General features: G+C 45.4%; 2 protein-coding genes across 2 annotated transcripts in view; both read right to left on the bottom strand.

Moving 5' to 3' along the window:
- Positions 1 to 1,119, bottom strand: part of LOC311233625 (scaffold protein ILK-like) — a gene marked incomplete at its 3' end in the record, with an annotated part of 44,051 nt that extends 42,932 nt beyond the window's left edge. The window contains exons 1-2 of the mRNA XM_084320591.1: positions 1,010 to 1,119; positions 1 to 190 (exon numbers count right to left, since the gene is read on the bottom strand). The exon at positions 1 to 190 is cut by the window's left edge and continues 20 nt beyond it. Coding sequence (XP_084176717.1) covers positions 1 to 69 — 69 coding nt within the window. The 5' untranslated portion in view covers positions 70 to 190; positions 1,010 to 1,119. The remainder of the gene's footprint in view (positions 191 to 1,009) is intronic.
- Positions 1,120 to 4,045: 2,926 nt separating this feature from the next.
- On the bottom strand, positions 4,046 to 7,990 carry LOC311233897 (uncharacterized protein). The gene is made up of 3 exons (XM_084320973.1): positions 7,687 to 7,990; positions 7,204 to 7,299; positions 4,046 to 5,657 (listed from the first exon to the last, which is right to left on the bottom strand). Exons 1-3 carry the CDS (start codon positions 7,711 to 7,713, stop codon positions 4,890 to 4,892), a joined length of 891 nt encoding a protein of 296 aa, XP_084177099.1. The 5' UTR covers positions 7,714 to 7,990; the 3' UTR covers positions 4,046 to 4,889.
- Between the last annotated feature and the right edge of the window lie 7,700 nt (positions 7,991 to 15,690).

Raw genomic sequence — 15,690 nt, 5'->3', positions numbered from 1 at the left:
AGTGTTGTCCAACCACAGACGTACAGCCACGGAGTTGCCCTCTCGACACTGTGTAAATATGTCGTCCATGATGGCGGGGGTTCCACTCCCCCCCCCCCCCCCCCGCCCCGAGACCAGGGGCTGCTGGTGATGGCAGGGCGAACGAGGAGCTCTGATGAAGGGTCACTCCCCCGCAGCAAGCAGAGCAGACCTGGAGGAGAACGTGGAGGAGGGTGTCATGGTGGTGGGGGGGGTCTCTGTTGAACAGAACTAGGTTGTGTGTCTATTCGGTGCACTTCTTCTTCTTCTACTACTACTACTACTACTTCCCAAAGTTGTTAAAGAAACGACATTATGGGGGAATGTTGTGGCTTTGTCGTCTTCTCCTGAGTCGGACGAGAAGATGGATAGCGGTTTCCTCTCTCAGACTACTGCAAGCTATAGCCTAGCTTAGCACAAATGAATGGAAGTGGATACGGACCACTAGCCTTGTAGATTCAAATTCCGGAAGAGGTGTTTTTGGCCAACAGCTAATATAGGCTAGTGGTCCCTATCCGCTTACATTCATTGGGCTAAGCTAGGCTAACGTGCAGCAGCCGGATAGCTTTCCACTGAACTACACAGAGAGGATTGATTGATTGATTGAAAACGTTATTAACAGATTGCAGAATGGGTACAATAATACAGTACAATACAGGAAATCGGTATCTATCTTCTTGTCTGACTCTGGAGAAAACGGCTAAAAAAAGCGCATAATATCCCATAATGTTGACGTGTTTAAGAACTCAACCTAGTAACGTTTATTCTGTTTTGCGTCAATCATTGTGGTAGTTACATAGTGCAGCAGGCTAGTAAGACACAACGTTATTAAGACTGAATAAAGTGGCCTCTACAGATCAGATCAGATTATCATTCTCTTGTATTTGGTATAATATCTACTTTGAAATCTAACGTCCTCGGCAGCATCACCCCATCATAGATTGCCTTGTTAATAATACAAAATTAGTTAATGCTTCAGGAATGTACTTACCAGCAGCTGTAAATGGTAACAACGGTAGGCTTTTCTCTTCTCCGATAATAAGTTGAGCCCGTCTTCTCCTGTTATTCTGCAGCGGTGTGTCCACGCCCCGGCGGCCCCCCCACTCCTCCTCCTCCTCCTCCTCCTCCTCCTCCTCCTCCTCCTCCTCCTCCTCCTCCTCCTCCTCCTCCTCCTCCTCCTCCTCCTCCTCCTCCTCCTCGATGATGATGATGATGATGATGTCGAGACACTAGAGATCTTGGGGGAGTTGTTGTGTTAAAGACGTCACTGGAATGTGTGGCTCAAAACATGAATGAGCCGATACCGCCACCTGCTGGATTAAAAACGCCACTGGAATGTGTGGCTCCTCAAAACATTAATGAGCCGACACCGCCACCTGCTGGACAAACGTGGTGCCAGAATAGTCAAGTATTCTCGAAGACACTGTTGTTGTTGTTGTAGTAGTAGTAGTAGTAGTAGTAGTAGTAGTAGTAGTAGTATAATTTCTTTCATGTATTGAAAAAAACCTTTGCACCCCATCTGGGAGTAACTTTGCTTTAGCTCTGCACATTATTTGCATAGTTTTATAATAAACCAAATCATAAAATTTCATAGTAACCAGCCTTGAAATGGTTATTCTCCACTTGCACAACCTGAAAGTAGGCACTTCCGGCTGACTTCCGGTTGCGAATGGTACTTCCTGTCCCATCCAAATACATTGGTTTTAGCTACTTTTCTCCCCTTATTTAAACAACTTTGTCGTCACAGAGAGGCAATGAAACGTTTGTATTATTATAGTATATAATGTATTTAATAAGCAAACGTTTGTCCGCAGGGTTTTTGGGCTATATTTCATGTAAAAACGTTTACTGTTACTGTTTCCTTGCTCAGCCAGCATTAGCCTTCATTAGCTAACAGAAGCTAGTGGTTAAACAGGCCGGATTAGCTTTGAGCTAAATATCTTTCCCGACCCATGTATTCATTCCATTCTAAACATAACGTTAGTTTACAAAACATGACCTGTCTATATAACGTTGAGGAACAAATTATATAGACGGGTAATGTTTTGAACAACTAACGTTACGTTTAGAATGGAATGCATCGGCAAAGATCGTTAGCTCAAAGCTATTCCGGCCAGTTTATCAACTTCCTGTCATTTAGAAATATGATTTTATAGTGAAAATCATTACCAAAACGTCCGGAAAAACCTCACAGGAGCATTATAGACTGTCATACAAATGTACAAATGCTATAAGGTGGCAAGAAATGCACTATAAACAATACTTTGCGGCGTTGTTTCTTGCGCTAGCTTCTGTTAGCCAGCATTAGCCTTAATTAGCGTGAGCAAGTAAATAGTGAATGTTTTTACATGAAATACAGCCCAAAAACCCTGCTGACAAACGTTTGCTTATTAAATACATTCTATACTATAATAATACAAACGTTTCATTGCCTCTCTGTGACGAAAAAGTTGTTTAAATAAGGGGAGAAAAGTAGCTAAAACCAATGCATTTGGATGGGACAGGAAGTACCATTCGCAACCGGAAGTGCCTACTTTCAGGTTGTGCAAGTGGAGAGCAAGACTATTGGATTTACTGTCTTTTAAAATGTCGACCCCCATACTTCCACACAGTAAGATATGTAAGGAAGTATAAGTGAGCAGTAAATTATGTTCAAGGCTTTGTAGTTTAATATATCCTTACATTTATACAATATTGCTACTGACTAATTAAATACCTGTCCATTTCAGGGACTTATTATAATCATCATATTGGCGTGACTGTATGCATCAAAGGGTTAAATCAAGCATTTTTGATGCATGTCAAAATATCGCGATATCATTTAGAGGCCATATCGCCCAGCCCTACTATAATGGTAAAATAGTTATTTAAAAATGTGCCCCTAAAAAATATTCTTTGCCCCTAAATTTCTCATTTAGGGGCAAGTGTGCCCCTAGTGAAAAAGCTTAGCGTACAGCCCTGCAGAGGCATAAATGGTTTGAGCAAACTGGCACCTTTTGGTATCTTGGACCAAAGAAAAAGGTAAAATACCGACAGCAGGATTAAGGATTAAGCAGGGTGAGCAGCTTCAAGTACCTGGGGGTCCACATCTCAGAGGACCTGACATGGACAACACACATAGACTCAGTCGTAAAGAAGGCGAAGCAGCGCCTCTACCACCTGAGACAGTTAAGAAAGTTCAGAGTATCTGGGAAGATACTCCACTCTACAGAGAGTGGTGCGCTCAGCTGAGCGTACCACGGGTATTGCACTACCAACCCTGCAGGTCCTAACCGTCCTATACAACAAGAGGTGCAAATCCAGAGCCTGCAGGATAATGAAAGACCCTCACCACCCCTACAAAAGCCTGTTCATGCTGCTGCGGTCAGGCAAACGCCTGCGAGCACCAGTAACGAGGACAGAGAGACTTAGGCTCAGCTTCTTCCCCCAGGCCATCAGAGCCTTGAACACTGAACTCTCCACGCACAAGCACACATGAGCACACACACAACACACACACTGTACACGCTCACACACTAGCAGCCACTTTAACATGAGCACACACACACTCATGCTGCACACACTCACACTATGAACACTTTACAGAAGGAAAGGTCACTTTAAGAACAGTATAGCCTGAGAATTGTATAATATAGCATTGTATAGCAGTGTACATAAAGACCCAACGCCTCATCCGTAGCTAACAGTGTACTGCACTGCCACAGGACCTAGCATGTCCTACCATGCTCTGTAAATAGCTCATGTACAGATACCGATATGCCTACTTTGTTTACTTGTTTATTGCATTTATGTGGCTCTATTGGTTGGACTCTTATTATTATTACTTGTACTATACACATCGTTGCGGGCGAGACCCCCCGCATTTCACTGTATACCTGTATGCCGTGACAAATAAAACTCTTGTATCTTGTATCTTGTAAGACTTGGAACAAACAACACAGAGAAAGAAAATCATAAAGCATAGGAGAGGGGAAATAAAAACCAAAGCGAGACAAATGCCTGCTTAAATTAGTCTTTTAATGTTTGTTTTCCTGATCAACCAATACATGGGTATTTGTACACTGCCAAATAAAAATACAAAAAGATATCCGTCCTCTTATACTCACTGTTGAAGGTCATTTTCTCAATACAACCTAAGCGAACTCTCAGCAGAGACAAACGTGAAGCAAGCAAAGGTTGAAGACGCTGTGGAATCTATGACTGACAAATGCACTCTTAATTGGCTCCTCGTTCACACAACGCCCTCATCTGAGCACTGCAGATCATCTTATTTACTCAAAATGGGAAAATAAAAAAGGCAACATGAGTTGCCAGTGAGGTCACAGTAGATGACGTCGCTATACTTGGCACTGCTAGCAATGTCCAAAACACGCATGGTAATTGGAGAAGAGATATTCGGTAAGTGCTTATAACCGCAGTGGAACCTTACGGCACGTAGTAACAGGAAATAACTGTTGTAGATGGGAGATGGGAGACCCAAAATAAAAAGCTTTGATCTTGAAAGGATTATGTAGAAAACGTATCGAAGCAATCACATACTCATGGCCAATTCTATATGGTGGTTTATTGGCACCGGTGTGCTGATCTATGGGCACACTGTTTACTCTATGTTTATTGAACCAGACAGGTCAATTAAGAACAAATTATTATTTACACTGATGGCCTGGCAAGAGGATCGCAGGGCTCTCGGAAATAAAAGCACAAACATGAAAAATAAACAGACTGGGCAAGAAGACGGGACAAGAAAAACAATAGCAGATGAGGCAAGATGGTGCCAATAGAATAGCCACAATATACCACTCACTTTCACATGCTAGTGCTTGATTACCGCCTATGAGAGCTCCTTCGTGCCACTACTGGGAACACTCTGGCTAAACCTTGGGAGCTCCCTTGGCTTCCACTAGCCTCTCTGCGGCTTGGGACAGTGTAGGGACTGCTATCGTTGACACAGTTGGCTCCTCTGATAAAGTAACCGATCTCGCCGGTGTCAACTTGGGCAGAGTTGCCAGACTCTGGGGCACAGAGTTTTCAGACTCAATATGGACACCGGCTAGCGGCCGTGGCGGCTCAGGTATGACCGGGGGGGGCAACTCTAAAGGCGGGGCCACCGCGAAAGCTAGTCCGTTCATGGCAGTAGTCAGCGCCGAGGGTTTCGCTGTTGTCCCCGACGCGGGTGCGAGGGCCGTGGCAGGCGTCACTCTCTCCTCTGCGACCGACAGGGATAAAGCAGGACCCACCTCTAAATCGAACCGCGCCGTCGGCTCAAAGAGCGAACTAGGCCCCTCTGCCGTCATCATCACGGGAGACGTTGTTGACACTAAATCCATGTCGGCCGTCTGTCCAGATATATTGTAAGTCTGAACTGGTGCCACGTCGGTGACAGCTGGGGATACGAATTCCGGTACGTCTGAGGATGGCGACGGGGTGACGGGGGCTTCGGCTGCTGGTAAACCCTCCGGGACGGCAGGGGTAACGGACCCCTCTACCGCCCCAGCCGCCGCTGCCGCCGCCTCGGCCGCCTTGCTCTCCATCTCGTCCATTCGGCGCTGCATCATACGGGGCATCAGTTGCACATAGCTCCCCATCAAGCGGTGGTTGGACCGGATTAGCTTACCGGCACAGTTATCCACACAGTGCTCCTGGAAGGAAAGACACGACTGCTATTAGTAGTCACTCTCATTTTGGAGACGGCAACTAACCCGAACTGCAACGGCGAGTTAGCCGTGACAACATTTTTAGTCAGACAGACGATTCTTCCTAAGTTCATTAGCATTCATGTAGATGGATCTCGTGTGGCTGAGAAGAGGGACGTCGTCAACAATCACAAAGTAAAGGAGGGGTGTAACGACGCATCGATTAATCAAAATGCATCGATTCTAATGTGACGATTCAATTGCATCGATTTGAATATGTTAGAATCGATTATAATCGAAATTAATCTAAATTTAATTGACCTATAGTCTATTCATGCTGAGTGAATCAGTTCCCCCAGCCACATTTGTGTAATCAACATTTTTTGGGGAATTAACTGATAGAAAATGTATCTAAAATGTATCGAATCGAATCGAATCGTGGTCAAATGAAGAGATTTCATGATGCATTGAATCGTTGCCTGAATAATCATAATCGAAATTAATCGTTGTGAGGTTGCATCGTTACACCCCCGACGTTTGACATTTAACCATTTGAACATTCAGATTCGATTCAAATGTATTGTCATCATACGGTACAAGTACTGTACAATGAAAATAAGTACATTTGCACATCCAACCAGAGTGGAAATGTAACAGTAAAGTGCAATAGTAATATACAATGTACAGGTGGTTACTGGTTAGTAAAATAGATAAATTAGTACTACTGGGTGTAGTCGTGCTAATCAGATATATGTACATAGTTGTAATATTAATATGTACAGTGATACAGGTATAAAGACAGTATGGTTGTAGTCATACTGACCAGCAGCATAACTAGTAAGAGTAGGTAAGGAATATGTACAGATATAGTGTCTACACGCACAGTCACCCGCTCTGGTAAAATAGTCAACAATCCCTCCCACCCAGCACACCACCTATTCCAGCGCATGCCCTCAGGTCGCTACAGGTCCATTTTAACCAGACACACACGCTTCACAAACAGTTTTTTCCCCACAGCAGTCCGAACACTGAACACCCCGGCCCGCCCCCCTTTGCACAGACGGGCAAGCATCCGTCACTGACTGACACTGTTACATGTGACTGTCCTCTATGTATTAATGTATCTATGTATTTATTGTGGGGATTGGGAGGGGGGCGTTTGATGTCTGATGTTTCATGTTGATGTCCCAGTGCTTAACAAACTGTACCGCAACCGCAAACAATTACCACCAACCATCGTTATGTGGCATTAAAGTATCTTGTACGGATATGTAAAATATGTATATGCCGGTATGTACCGACAGATGTGGATATACAGTAAGAATAAATAAATATATATATATACACAGAATATACAGCATTATTGTACATGCTAACATACAGAGTTATATGGGTTATATGCAGGTGTATAAGTAGGTATATAGGAGGATTATATGCATGGATATTCAGACAGATATATAACTGTCTGTAGCATTCAGCGACCTTCGTGTGTCTCCGTTTATTGCAAACACACTTGATATAGTGATAGGGTGTCAATGACATGAATCGTCACCTCGTCCATGGTGAGGCTTCTGTAGTTGAAGTTGCTCGAGCATCGCTGGAAGCAGATTTCTGTCATGCGGTTGTAAACCATCAGGAAATCCCGCAGCTTCAAGAAACGAGACAGGACAGTCAGTGAGTGCATCAATAATACCAATTGATTGATTGATTGAAAATTGTATGAACAGATTGCAGAATGGGTACAATACAGTACAGCTCAATACACACAATTGTTAAGGGGATGCAGACCAGAGAAAGACTTTCGTCTTGTTTACATCAGGGTCCCCCATTTTCAATTCATCATAACATACAGATAGACAGTACTGCTACATCTAGACATTTATGACATACCAGATCTACAAACACAGTACTGTTTGTGCAGGAGAGTCAGTGAGTGCATCAATAATACCAATGGCACTGCTGCTTGTTGGACAATTTGCCAGCTGGTTTGGTTGCATCACTGAACAACATTGGAAAATGTAATGACTTAACTTACATTCCGAATTTGCTGGTCGGCATCCATCGAGGATCTTGTCACTGGTCGATTAGCTGATATGCTAACTTGCTGCTAACGTTAAGCTTCAACAGCAGCTAACACGCTTGCTAACTAACTAGTAACTGGCAAATGTTTCCAATATCCTTACCGCCGGATTCTATGTCAATTGAATTAATGTATCCCTCAAGTTACTACTAGTAATTCGCAATACTAGTGTGTACAACTACAACAACAACGACTCATTCAGGGAAGTTAATAATAATTCACACAGGAGCAGAAGATCACACAGTGGCGTGACTTTCACCAGTGCGCCGCCATGTTGAAGCTGCCTAGCCACGCCCCTCTCGGTGACAAGCCCTAACCACGCCCCTCTCGGTGACAAGCCCTAACCACGCCCCTCTCGGTGACGAGCACAGCGCGCTGCTCCCCCCTGCTGGCCAAATGCTAGAATGCAGCCTAGTCCCCTTTGACCCCAGAAAGGAGTAGGGTAAAACCATAGATATAATATCTATCAAGTCAAGTCAAGTCAAGAGTTTTAATTGTCACGGCATACAGGTATACAATGAAATGCGGCTGGTCTTTCCCGCGACGATGTGCAATACAGTGGTACAACATATAATAGAATCCAATAAAAATACAGTGGTACAACATATTAAAGAATCCAATAACAACAACAGTGCAATAGTACATGGTGTGCCATCTCGGTATCTGTACATAGTATTTACAGAGCATATAGGACATGCTAGGTAGCTTTAGTAGTGCAATACACTGTTCCTGATGTTATACTAATTTAAAGTGGCCTTTCCTCTGGCCATAAGTGTGCGTGTGTGCGGCATGAGTGTTAAAGTGGCTGCTAGTGTGTGAGTGAATGAATGAATGAATGAAAACTTTATTAACAGATTGCAGAATGGGTACAGTACAGTACAGCTCAATACATACAATTGTTAAGGGGATGCAGACCAGAGAAAGACTTTCGTCTTGTTTACATCAGGGTCCCCCATTTTCAATTCATCATAACATACAGATAGACAGTACTGCTACATCTAGACATTTATGACATACCAGATCTACAAACACAGTACTGTTTGTGCAGGAGAGTCAGTGAGTGCATCAATAATACCAATGGCACTGCTGCTTGTTGGACAATTTGCCAGCTGGTTTGGTTGCATCACTGAACAACATTGGAAAATGTAATGACTTAACTTACATTCCGAATTTGAGCGTGCTCAGCGTGCGTGTCGTGTATGTGCTTGTGTGTGCTTGTGTGTGGATAGTTCAGTTTCTGTGTCTCTCAATGTTCATTGTTCAAGGCTCTGATGGCCTGGGGGAAGAAGCTTAGCCTAAGCCTCTCCGTCCTAGTAGCTGGGGTTCGCAGGCGTCTGCCTGACCTCAGCAGCTGGAACAGGCTGTTATTGGGGTGGTGGGGGTCTTTCATTATCCTGCAGGCTCTGGATTTGCACCTCTTGTTGTATAGAGCCTGCAGGGGAGGTAGCGCAATACCCGTGGTACGCTCGGCTGAGCGCACCACTCTCTGTAGGGCCTTCTTGTCCTGTGCCGTGCTGTTCCCATACCAGGCAGTGATGTTTCCGGTCAAGATGCTCTCTACAGCTCCTGAGTAGAAGGACTGGAGTATCTTCCCCGATACTCTGAACTTCCTTAACTGTCTCAGGTGGTAGAGGCGCTGCTTCGCTTTCTTTACTACTGTGTCTATGTGTGTTGACCATGTCAGATCCTCTGAGATGTGGACCCCCAGGTACTTGAAGCTGCTCACCCTGTCCACGGTAGCCCCGTTAATCATCAGTGGTGTGTGTGTCTCCTGCTGTCCTCTCCTATAATCCACGATCAGCTCCTTGGTTTTACCAATGTTCAGGAGCAGGCTGTTGTCCTGGCACCAACGTTCCAGTACCTCAACCTCCTCTCGGTAGGCCTTCTCGTCGTTGTCCGAGATCAGCCCCACCACCACCGTGTCGTCGGCGAACTTCACTATGGAGTTGGAGCTGAACTTGGCCACACAATCGTGTGTGTAGAGTGAGTACAGCAGGGGGCTTAGAACACAGCCCTGGGGGGACCCGATGCTCAGGGTGATGGTGTTGGAGGTCTGACCCCCCACCCTGACCGCCTGGGGTCTTTCACTCAGAAAGTCCAGTACCCAGGCGCTCAGGGCGGAGCTCAGACCTAGCTCGATCAGCTTGTCCACCAGTCTGGTGGGGACTATGGTGTTGAACGCTGAGCTGTAGTCAATGAACAACAGTCTCACATAGCCCCCCTTCTGACGGTCAAGGTGGGAGAGAGTGCTGTGCAGTACCTGGGAGACCGCGTCGTCAGTGGACCTGTTTGTCCTGTATGCAAATTGCATAGGGTCCATATCACTGGGGAGAGAGGCACAAATGTGGTCCTTGACCAGCCTCTCGAAACATTTCATGACCACAGAGGTGAGTGCCACCGGTCTGTAGTCATTTGGACATGTTGGGGAGGGGTTCTTCGGTACAGGGATGATGGTAGACATCTTGAAGCAGGCAGGGACTACTGACTCCGCCAGGGATTGATTAAATATGGCGGTGAACACCGGGGCAAGCTGGTTTGCACAGGACTTAAGTATGCGTCCTGTTATACCATCTGGGCCGCAGCCTTCCTGGTGTTCACCTGCATAAATGCTCTTCTCACACTGTGTTCCGACAACGAGAGAGCGCCCCCGCCCCCCCGCGGTTGCCCCCCCCCCTCCACAACAGCCGGTGCGCCAGTGACGTCACTAGCCAGAGGGCTAGCGGCGACACTGTCTACACCGAACCGAGCGTAGAAGGAGTTGAGTTTGTCCGCGAGAGAGGCGTCGTCGCTCCCCATTGAGGGGGCGCTGACTTTGTAGTCAGTTATTGTCTTCAGTCCCCTCCACAAGCCTCTTGTGTCGTTTTGTGCCATTTGTGTCTCCAGTTTCTCAGCATATGTCCTCTTAGCAAGTTTAACAGCCTTGCGCAGAGTGTAGACTGAAGCCTTGTACTCTTCCATATTTCCTGACTCTCTGCCCAGGTTATAAGCCGTGGTGCGTGAGTTCAGGGCTGCTTTTATAGTGCTGTCCACCCAAGGTTTCTGGTTTGGGAAAACCCGCGCCTTCTTTGTGAGGACAATACCGTCTGCCACTGTTGTTATGTAACTCACAACGGTATCAGCGTACTCGCTGACGTCACTGGTGCTTCCTTTAAACATGTCCCAGTCTGTATCCTCGAACGCGTCACGGAGCGCGGCCTCTGATTCGTCAGACCACTTTTTTGTCTCACGTGACACGACGACGTCACGCGATCTTTGTTTGTATGCTGGGATTAAAAAAATGGAGTCGTGATCGCTCGCGCTTGCAGAACCCATCAGTGGCGGAGCCGCTACAGCCTTGTAGCCAGCTCTGAACGGGGTGTAACAGTGGTCGAGTGTGTTTCCCCCTCTTGTGGAGCAGGCGATGTGCTGAAAAAAGGTCGGCATCACTTTTTTCAGATTTGCCTGGTTGAAGTCACCAGTCACTATCGTCGCGGCTTCCGGGTGCTTGATCTGTTGTTTGTTGAGGTGGTCGTGTAATTCCACCAGCGCTTTGCCAGTATTTGCCTGTGGGTGGATATATACGACGGATATAATGATTCCATCCTTCCCTCCAACGAACGTGCATTCGCCAGAAAGATGGATGGAATTGCTGGACGGTAAGCAGATCTTTTTAATCTAAGTCTGATACCGCCTCGTCTTCCTCTATGCCTCTTTCTGCCGTTTCCTTTGTTGCCGTTCTCCCGCTTGATTTCTGTTAGCCATTCTGGGCATAAAGTGTCTCCCAACTCCTCTTTGAGTCCGGAGTTTAGGTCCATAAGTGTCTGGCGGTCGTATGACATACCCGCCAGTGATGTTTTAATAAAAAAAGTAGAAAAAACAAACATAATAGCTAAAAATGTGCACAATCGTCGCGGAGCTAAACCAAAGGCGACTGACCGGGGTCGCGCCATCTATGGGTAAAACTGCAGTGCCGCAGCCCCAGGCTATAAACAAGCACTTATGGACACATATAAGAGAGAGGAGCTTGAGCAGTAATGTGACTGCCTATTTGGATATTTGGATATATATAAAAAAAATAAAAGCAAATGAATAAAGGGAAGATGATTAAACAGAAGGTTTTGTAGATACAGTACTGAATTCTGCCATCCGGACACATGCCATTTGAAATATGATTATAGAATATAGAATATCACGCCTAAAATGGTTATGCGATTAAAATGCGATCAATTAGATTCATTAATTACAAATCCTGTAATTAATTAGATGCATTTTTTTAATCGCCTGACAGCACTAAATCAAATCAAATCAAATCAAATGTATTTGTAAGGCCCGACAACACACGTTAATGTCCCCATGTGGGCCGGACACGTCTTCTTTAAACGAGTCAAGAAGAAACATCACAATAAGTCAAGAACAAAAAGAGTCAAGAACACCATAAGGTCCAACAAATTTAAAATAAATGCAAAATAAATGAATGTCGTATATATATATGAATAGTTTATATATATATATATCTATGCTCTCTCCCTCTCCTCCGTCTCCAGGGCTATTTGCTGGCTGTTGAGGTAGATGCTGTTACTGGAAGCCACGGGGCTACTGCTTCTGGAAGGGTTCGTTCCTCCCGCAAGCAGTACCCTCCCTCAATGACACTAGAGACCTTAATAACTGAAAGGGAAAGGTGGGTAGGAAAGGGTTAAATGTAACAATATTACCCGCATAGAAAGGGTTAGGGTTAGGCTCAGTAATGGACACACACACATAATTCCTGTCTTAGTTCTTTTAGTGATACTTATACTGGGCAGGGACAAGTATTACTGGCAGTGAGTCAAATGGCATATAATATTAATTATTACTCAAGTCGTACCTCAATATCTTGCGGACACCTGATATTGTACACCCAAATATAGCAGACTCTTTACCCACTGGTGTGCTAGTACCAATAATAATACTTTCTCTAAGGCTTTACATATACGACAGCGTTAATGTACCCCAGGAAGGAAAGGGTTAACTAGACGGGAAATCAATAGGAATGAACATACACATTATTACACTTAAAAGGAAATGAAAATGTGGGCCCACGTTACCAAGTCCTAACTAATGCCGGCATGAAATGTTTGTGGGGGTACCCCTATATACACTGTGGTTAGCAACCATTATCTTCGCCCGTAGGCCGCGACACACTGTGCAATGTACGATATGGTATTGGCCACCGAAGTGCCACTGTACTTAGCCAGGATGGCGGCCTCGCCCTCACCACCACTCGTCCGGGTGGTAAGATGGCGTCGAACGCTCTCGTCACAAGCGCTAGCAAGCTGTGGTAGGCAGGGGGGCAGTAGCAGGTTCGAGGCACGTGCTGTGTTGTGGCGATCTCTGCTGGAGAGGCGGCGTCCTCTGCTCCGTCGAACCGAAGCCTGCTGCTGGTCTGCTGAGCTGCCGGTGCTGACAAGCTGCTGGTAGGCGAGCTGGGTTGGCGCGCGTGCTAATCTGAAGGCTACCTTAACTGAAGCTACTCTGTGGGTCTGAGAAGGCCCTCCTGCTAACGAACATGCAGCCAGCGCACGGTGCCTCTAACCACCAGCTCTCTTCAGGCGACGCTTGCCGTGGGTACCTTGCTGGAGGGGATACAGTTAGCATTAGCCACTTCAATATACCGCTTACTTCTAGTATAACCCGCTGTATCACTAGGGTTGTTCCGTTCGGATGTTCAACATGCTACTAACGCTTATATTTCTATCATAACACGAAATATACTTGAGTCCAATTACATTCACCCGTGTGCTCCACGACGGGGCTCCTCAACAATACGTCCTCTCAGGTCCACGTTCAACGCCGAAGAGACTGTTTCTCTCCACTTCCGTTCAAGTGACTTGCTTCTCCTCAACGCCTCCCTCCTGCGCTCCGCCTGCCACCGCCGCCCCCTGCTGGCCACCGCCAACTAGTCCCACAGGAAGAACTGGGTGAATGTGAATATGATTCAGTTAGTGTTTATAATCCATATTCCAGCCGGTGAGAGAAGGAGAAACTTGCGTCATTGTTCAGGAGAATATCAAGGGAAACTGGTTAACATGTCTTTGTGCACAAAGGGGAGATAAAAGGTTAAGTCAGAACTTCTGAATAATAGGCGAATATTCAGGATGCTACATGTAGATCTAGTATGTCATAAATGTCTAGATGTAACAGTACTGTCTATCTGTATGTCGTGTATGTCATATATGTTATGATGCATTGAAAATGGGGGACCCTGATGTAAACAAGACAAAAGTCTTTCGAAAGTCTTTCTCTGATTGATTGAAAACTTTATTAACAGATTGCAGAATAGGTACAGTACAGTACAGCTCAATACATACAATTGTTAAGGGGATGCAGACCAGAGAAAGACTTTCGTCTTGTTTACATCAGGGTCCCCCATTTTCAATTCATCATAACATATATGACATACATGACATACAGATAGACAGTACTGCTACATCTATACATTTATGACATACCAGATTTGCAAATACAGTACAGTTTGTGATACGAAAAGAGTCCAGAAAAGAGAGTATATACATTTGACATAGAAACTGTAGGCCTACATTGGAGGAGGTTGGGTAGGTGGGGGACACTGTACATTGGAGGTGGTTGGGTGGGGGGAAGGGGGGAAGGGGGGGGGGGGGTTGGGTAGGAGGGGTGGGTGGGGGACACTGTACAACTGTACAAGCAAAACTGTACATTGGGATATTGACAAGACCATACTTGGGTAATTTACTGTACATTGGAGGTGGTTGTGTTAGGACATTTACAGGGGCCAGTTTCGAATTGCAGTCACCCATAGGTGTTTTTTGAGAGTGTTTTTGAAAGTGGGTAGTGTTTCACATTCCTTTACAGCTTTGGGTAGGGCGTTCCACATTGATGTGGCATAATTGCGAAACGTGTTTAGTCCCTTGTTTGAGCCGAATCTGGGTTTAACATGATTTGTGGAGCTCCCTCTGGTGTTGTGATCGTGGTATTCACTGACCTTTGGGAAGTATTTTGGTCTGCATCCCCTTAACAATTGTGTGTATTGAGCTGTACTGTATTGTACCCATTCTGCAATCTGTTAATAAAATGTCCAATCAATCAATCGGCTAACAAGTGTCTGTTGCACTAGTAACACGTAGGGAGAGATAGAGAGAGCGAGAGAGCCCCCCCCCTCATCCGCATGCGCATTAGTGCAAAATTAGGAGAGTCTGGACTGGTCAGATGAACTCAATGGTACACTGGCTGAAGAAACATGGCTTGGTTTCAAAACCAAATTCTCAACAATACTAAACGACATGGCCCCCCTAAGAACCACCAGGGTAAAAAATCGCGCGGAGCCGTGGATGCACTCCGAAATACTGGCCGCTATGAAAACCAGAGACAAAAAATGCTCTGAGTTTCGTAAAAGTCAGTCAAAGCTTACTAAAAGCACGAGCAGTGAACTCCAAGCCCACGTGACTGAACTCAAACTAGAAAGAAACAGACTAAGAAACGACGTAAACTCCATGATCAAAACTGCAAAAAAGAATTTCATCAATGACAAAACTGAGGAAAACAAAAACAAACCAAGTGAACTTTGGAAATTACTCAATAATCAACTAGGATGCAGTAAAAAACTTAAAACCAGATTCTCAAACATAAACATAAAAACGGACAACACGCTCATCACAGACAAGCTGGATGTAGCCAATTACTTAAACATTTTCTTCACAAACATAGCCACAACACTGGTAAACAAACTACCCTCCCACTCAGGGCTTTATGGGGTAGAACACATAGTAGCTTACTACAAAAACCTAGGGGTCCGCAAGGACGACTTCAAGCTGGAAATGGTAACAACATATGAGGTACTCAACAAACTGAGCGCCCTCCAACCTAACAAGGCCACTGGCCATGACAACATCCCCTCCAAATTCCTCAGAGACTCAGCAGCCGCCATCACCCCAATCATCACACACATAATAAACCTCTCCATAAAAC

This window comes from Notolepis coatsorum (assembly GCF_963971535.1).
Source record: "Notolepis coatsorum genome assembly, chromosome: 8".
Taxonomy (NCBI): Eukaryota; Metazoa; Chordata; class Actinopteri; order Aulopiformes; family Paralepididae; genus Notolepis; species Notolepis coatsorum.
The sequence above is the reverse complement of the archived record's forward strand: the minus strand, read 5'-3'. Positions and strand labels throughout refer to the sequence as shown.

Coding starts and splice junctions, on each gene's coding strand:
- LOC311233897 (XM_084320973.1), bottom strand. CDS start 7,713: ATGGATGCCGACCAGCAAATTCGGAAT. Junction 7,300..7,686: donor CCGACCAGCAAATTCGGAAT/GTAAGTTAAGTC, acceptor CGTTTCTTGAAG/CTGCGGGATTTCCTGATGGT. Junction 5,658..7,203: donor GAAGCCTCACCATGGACGAG/GTGACGATTCAT, acceptor CTTTCCTTCCAG/GAGCACTGTGTGGATAACTG.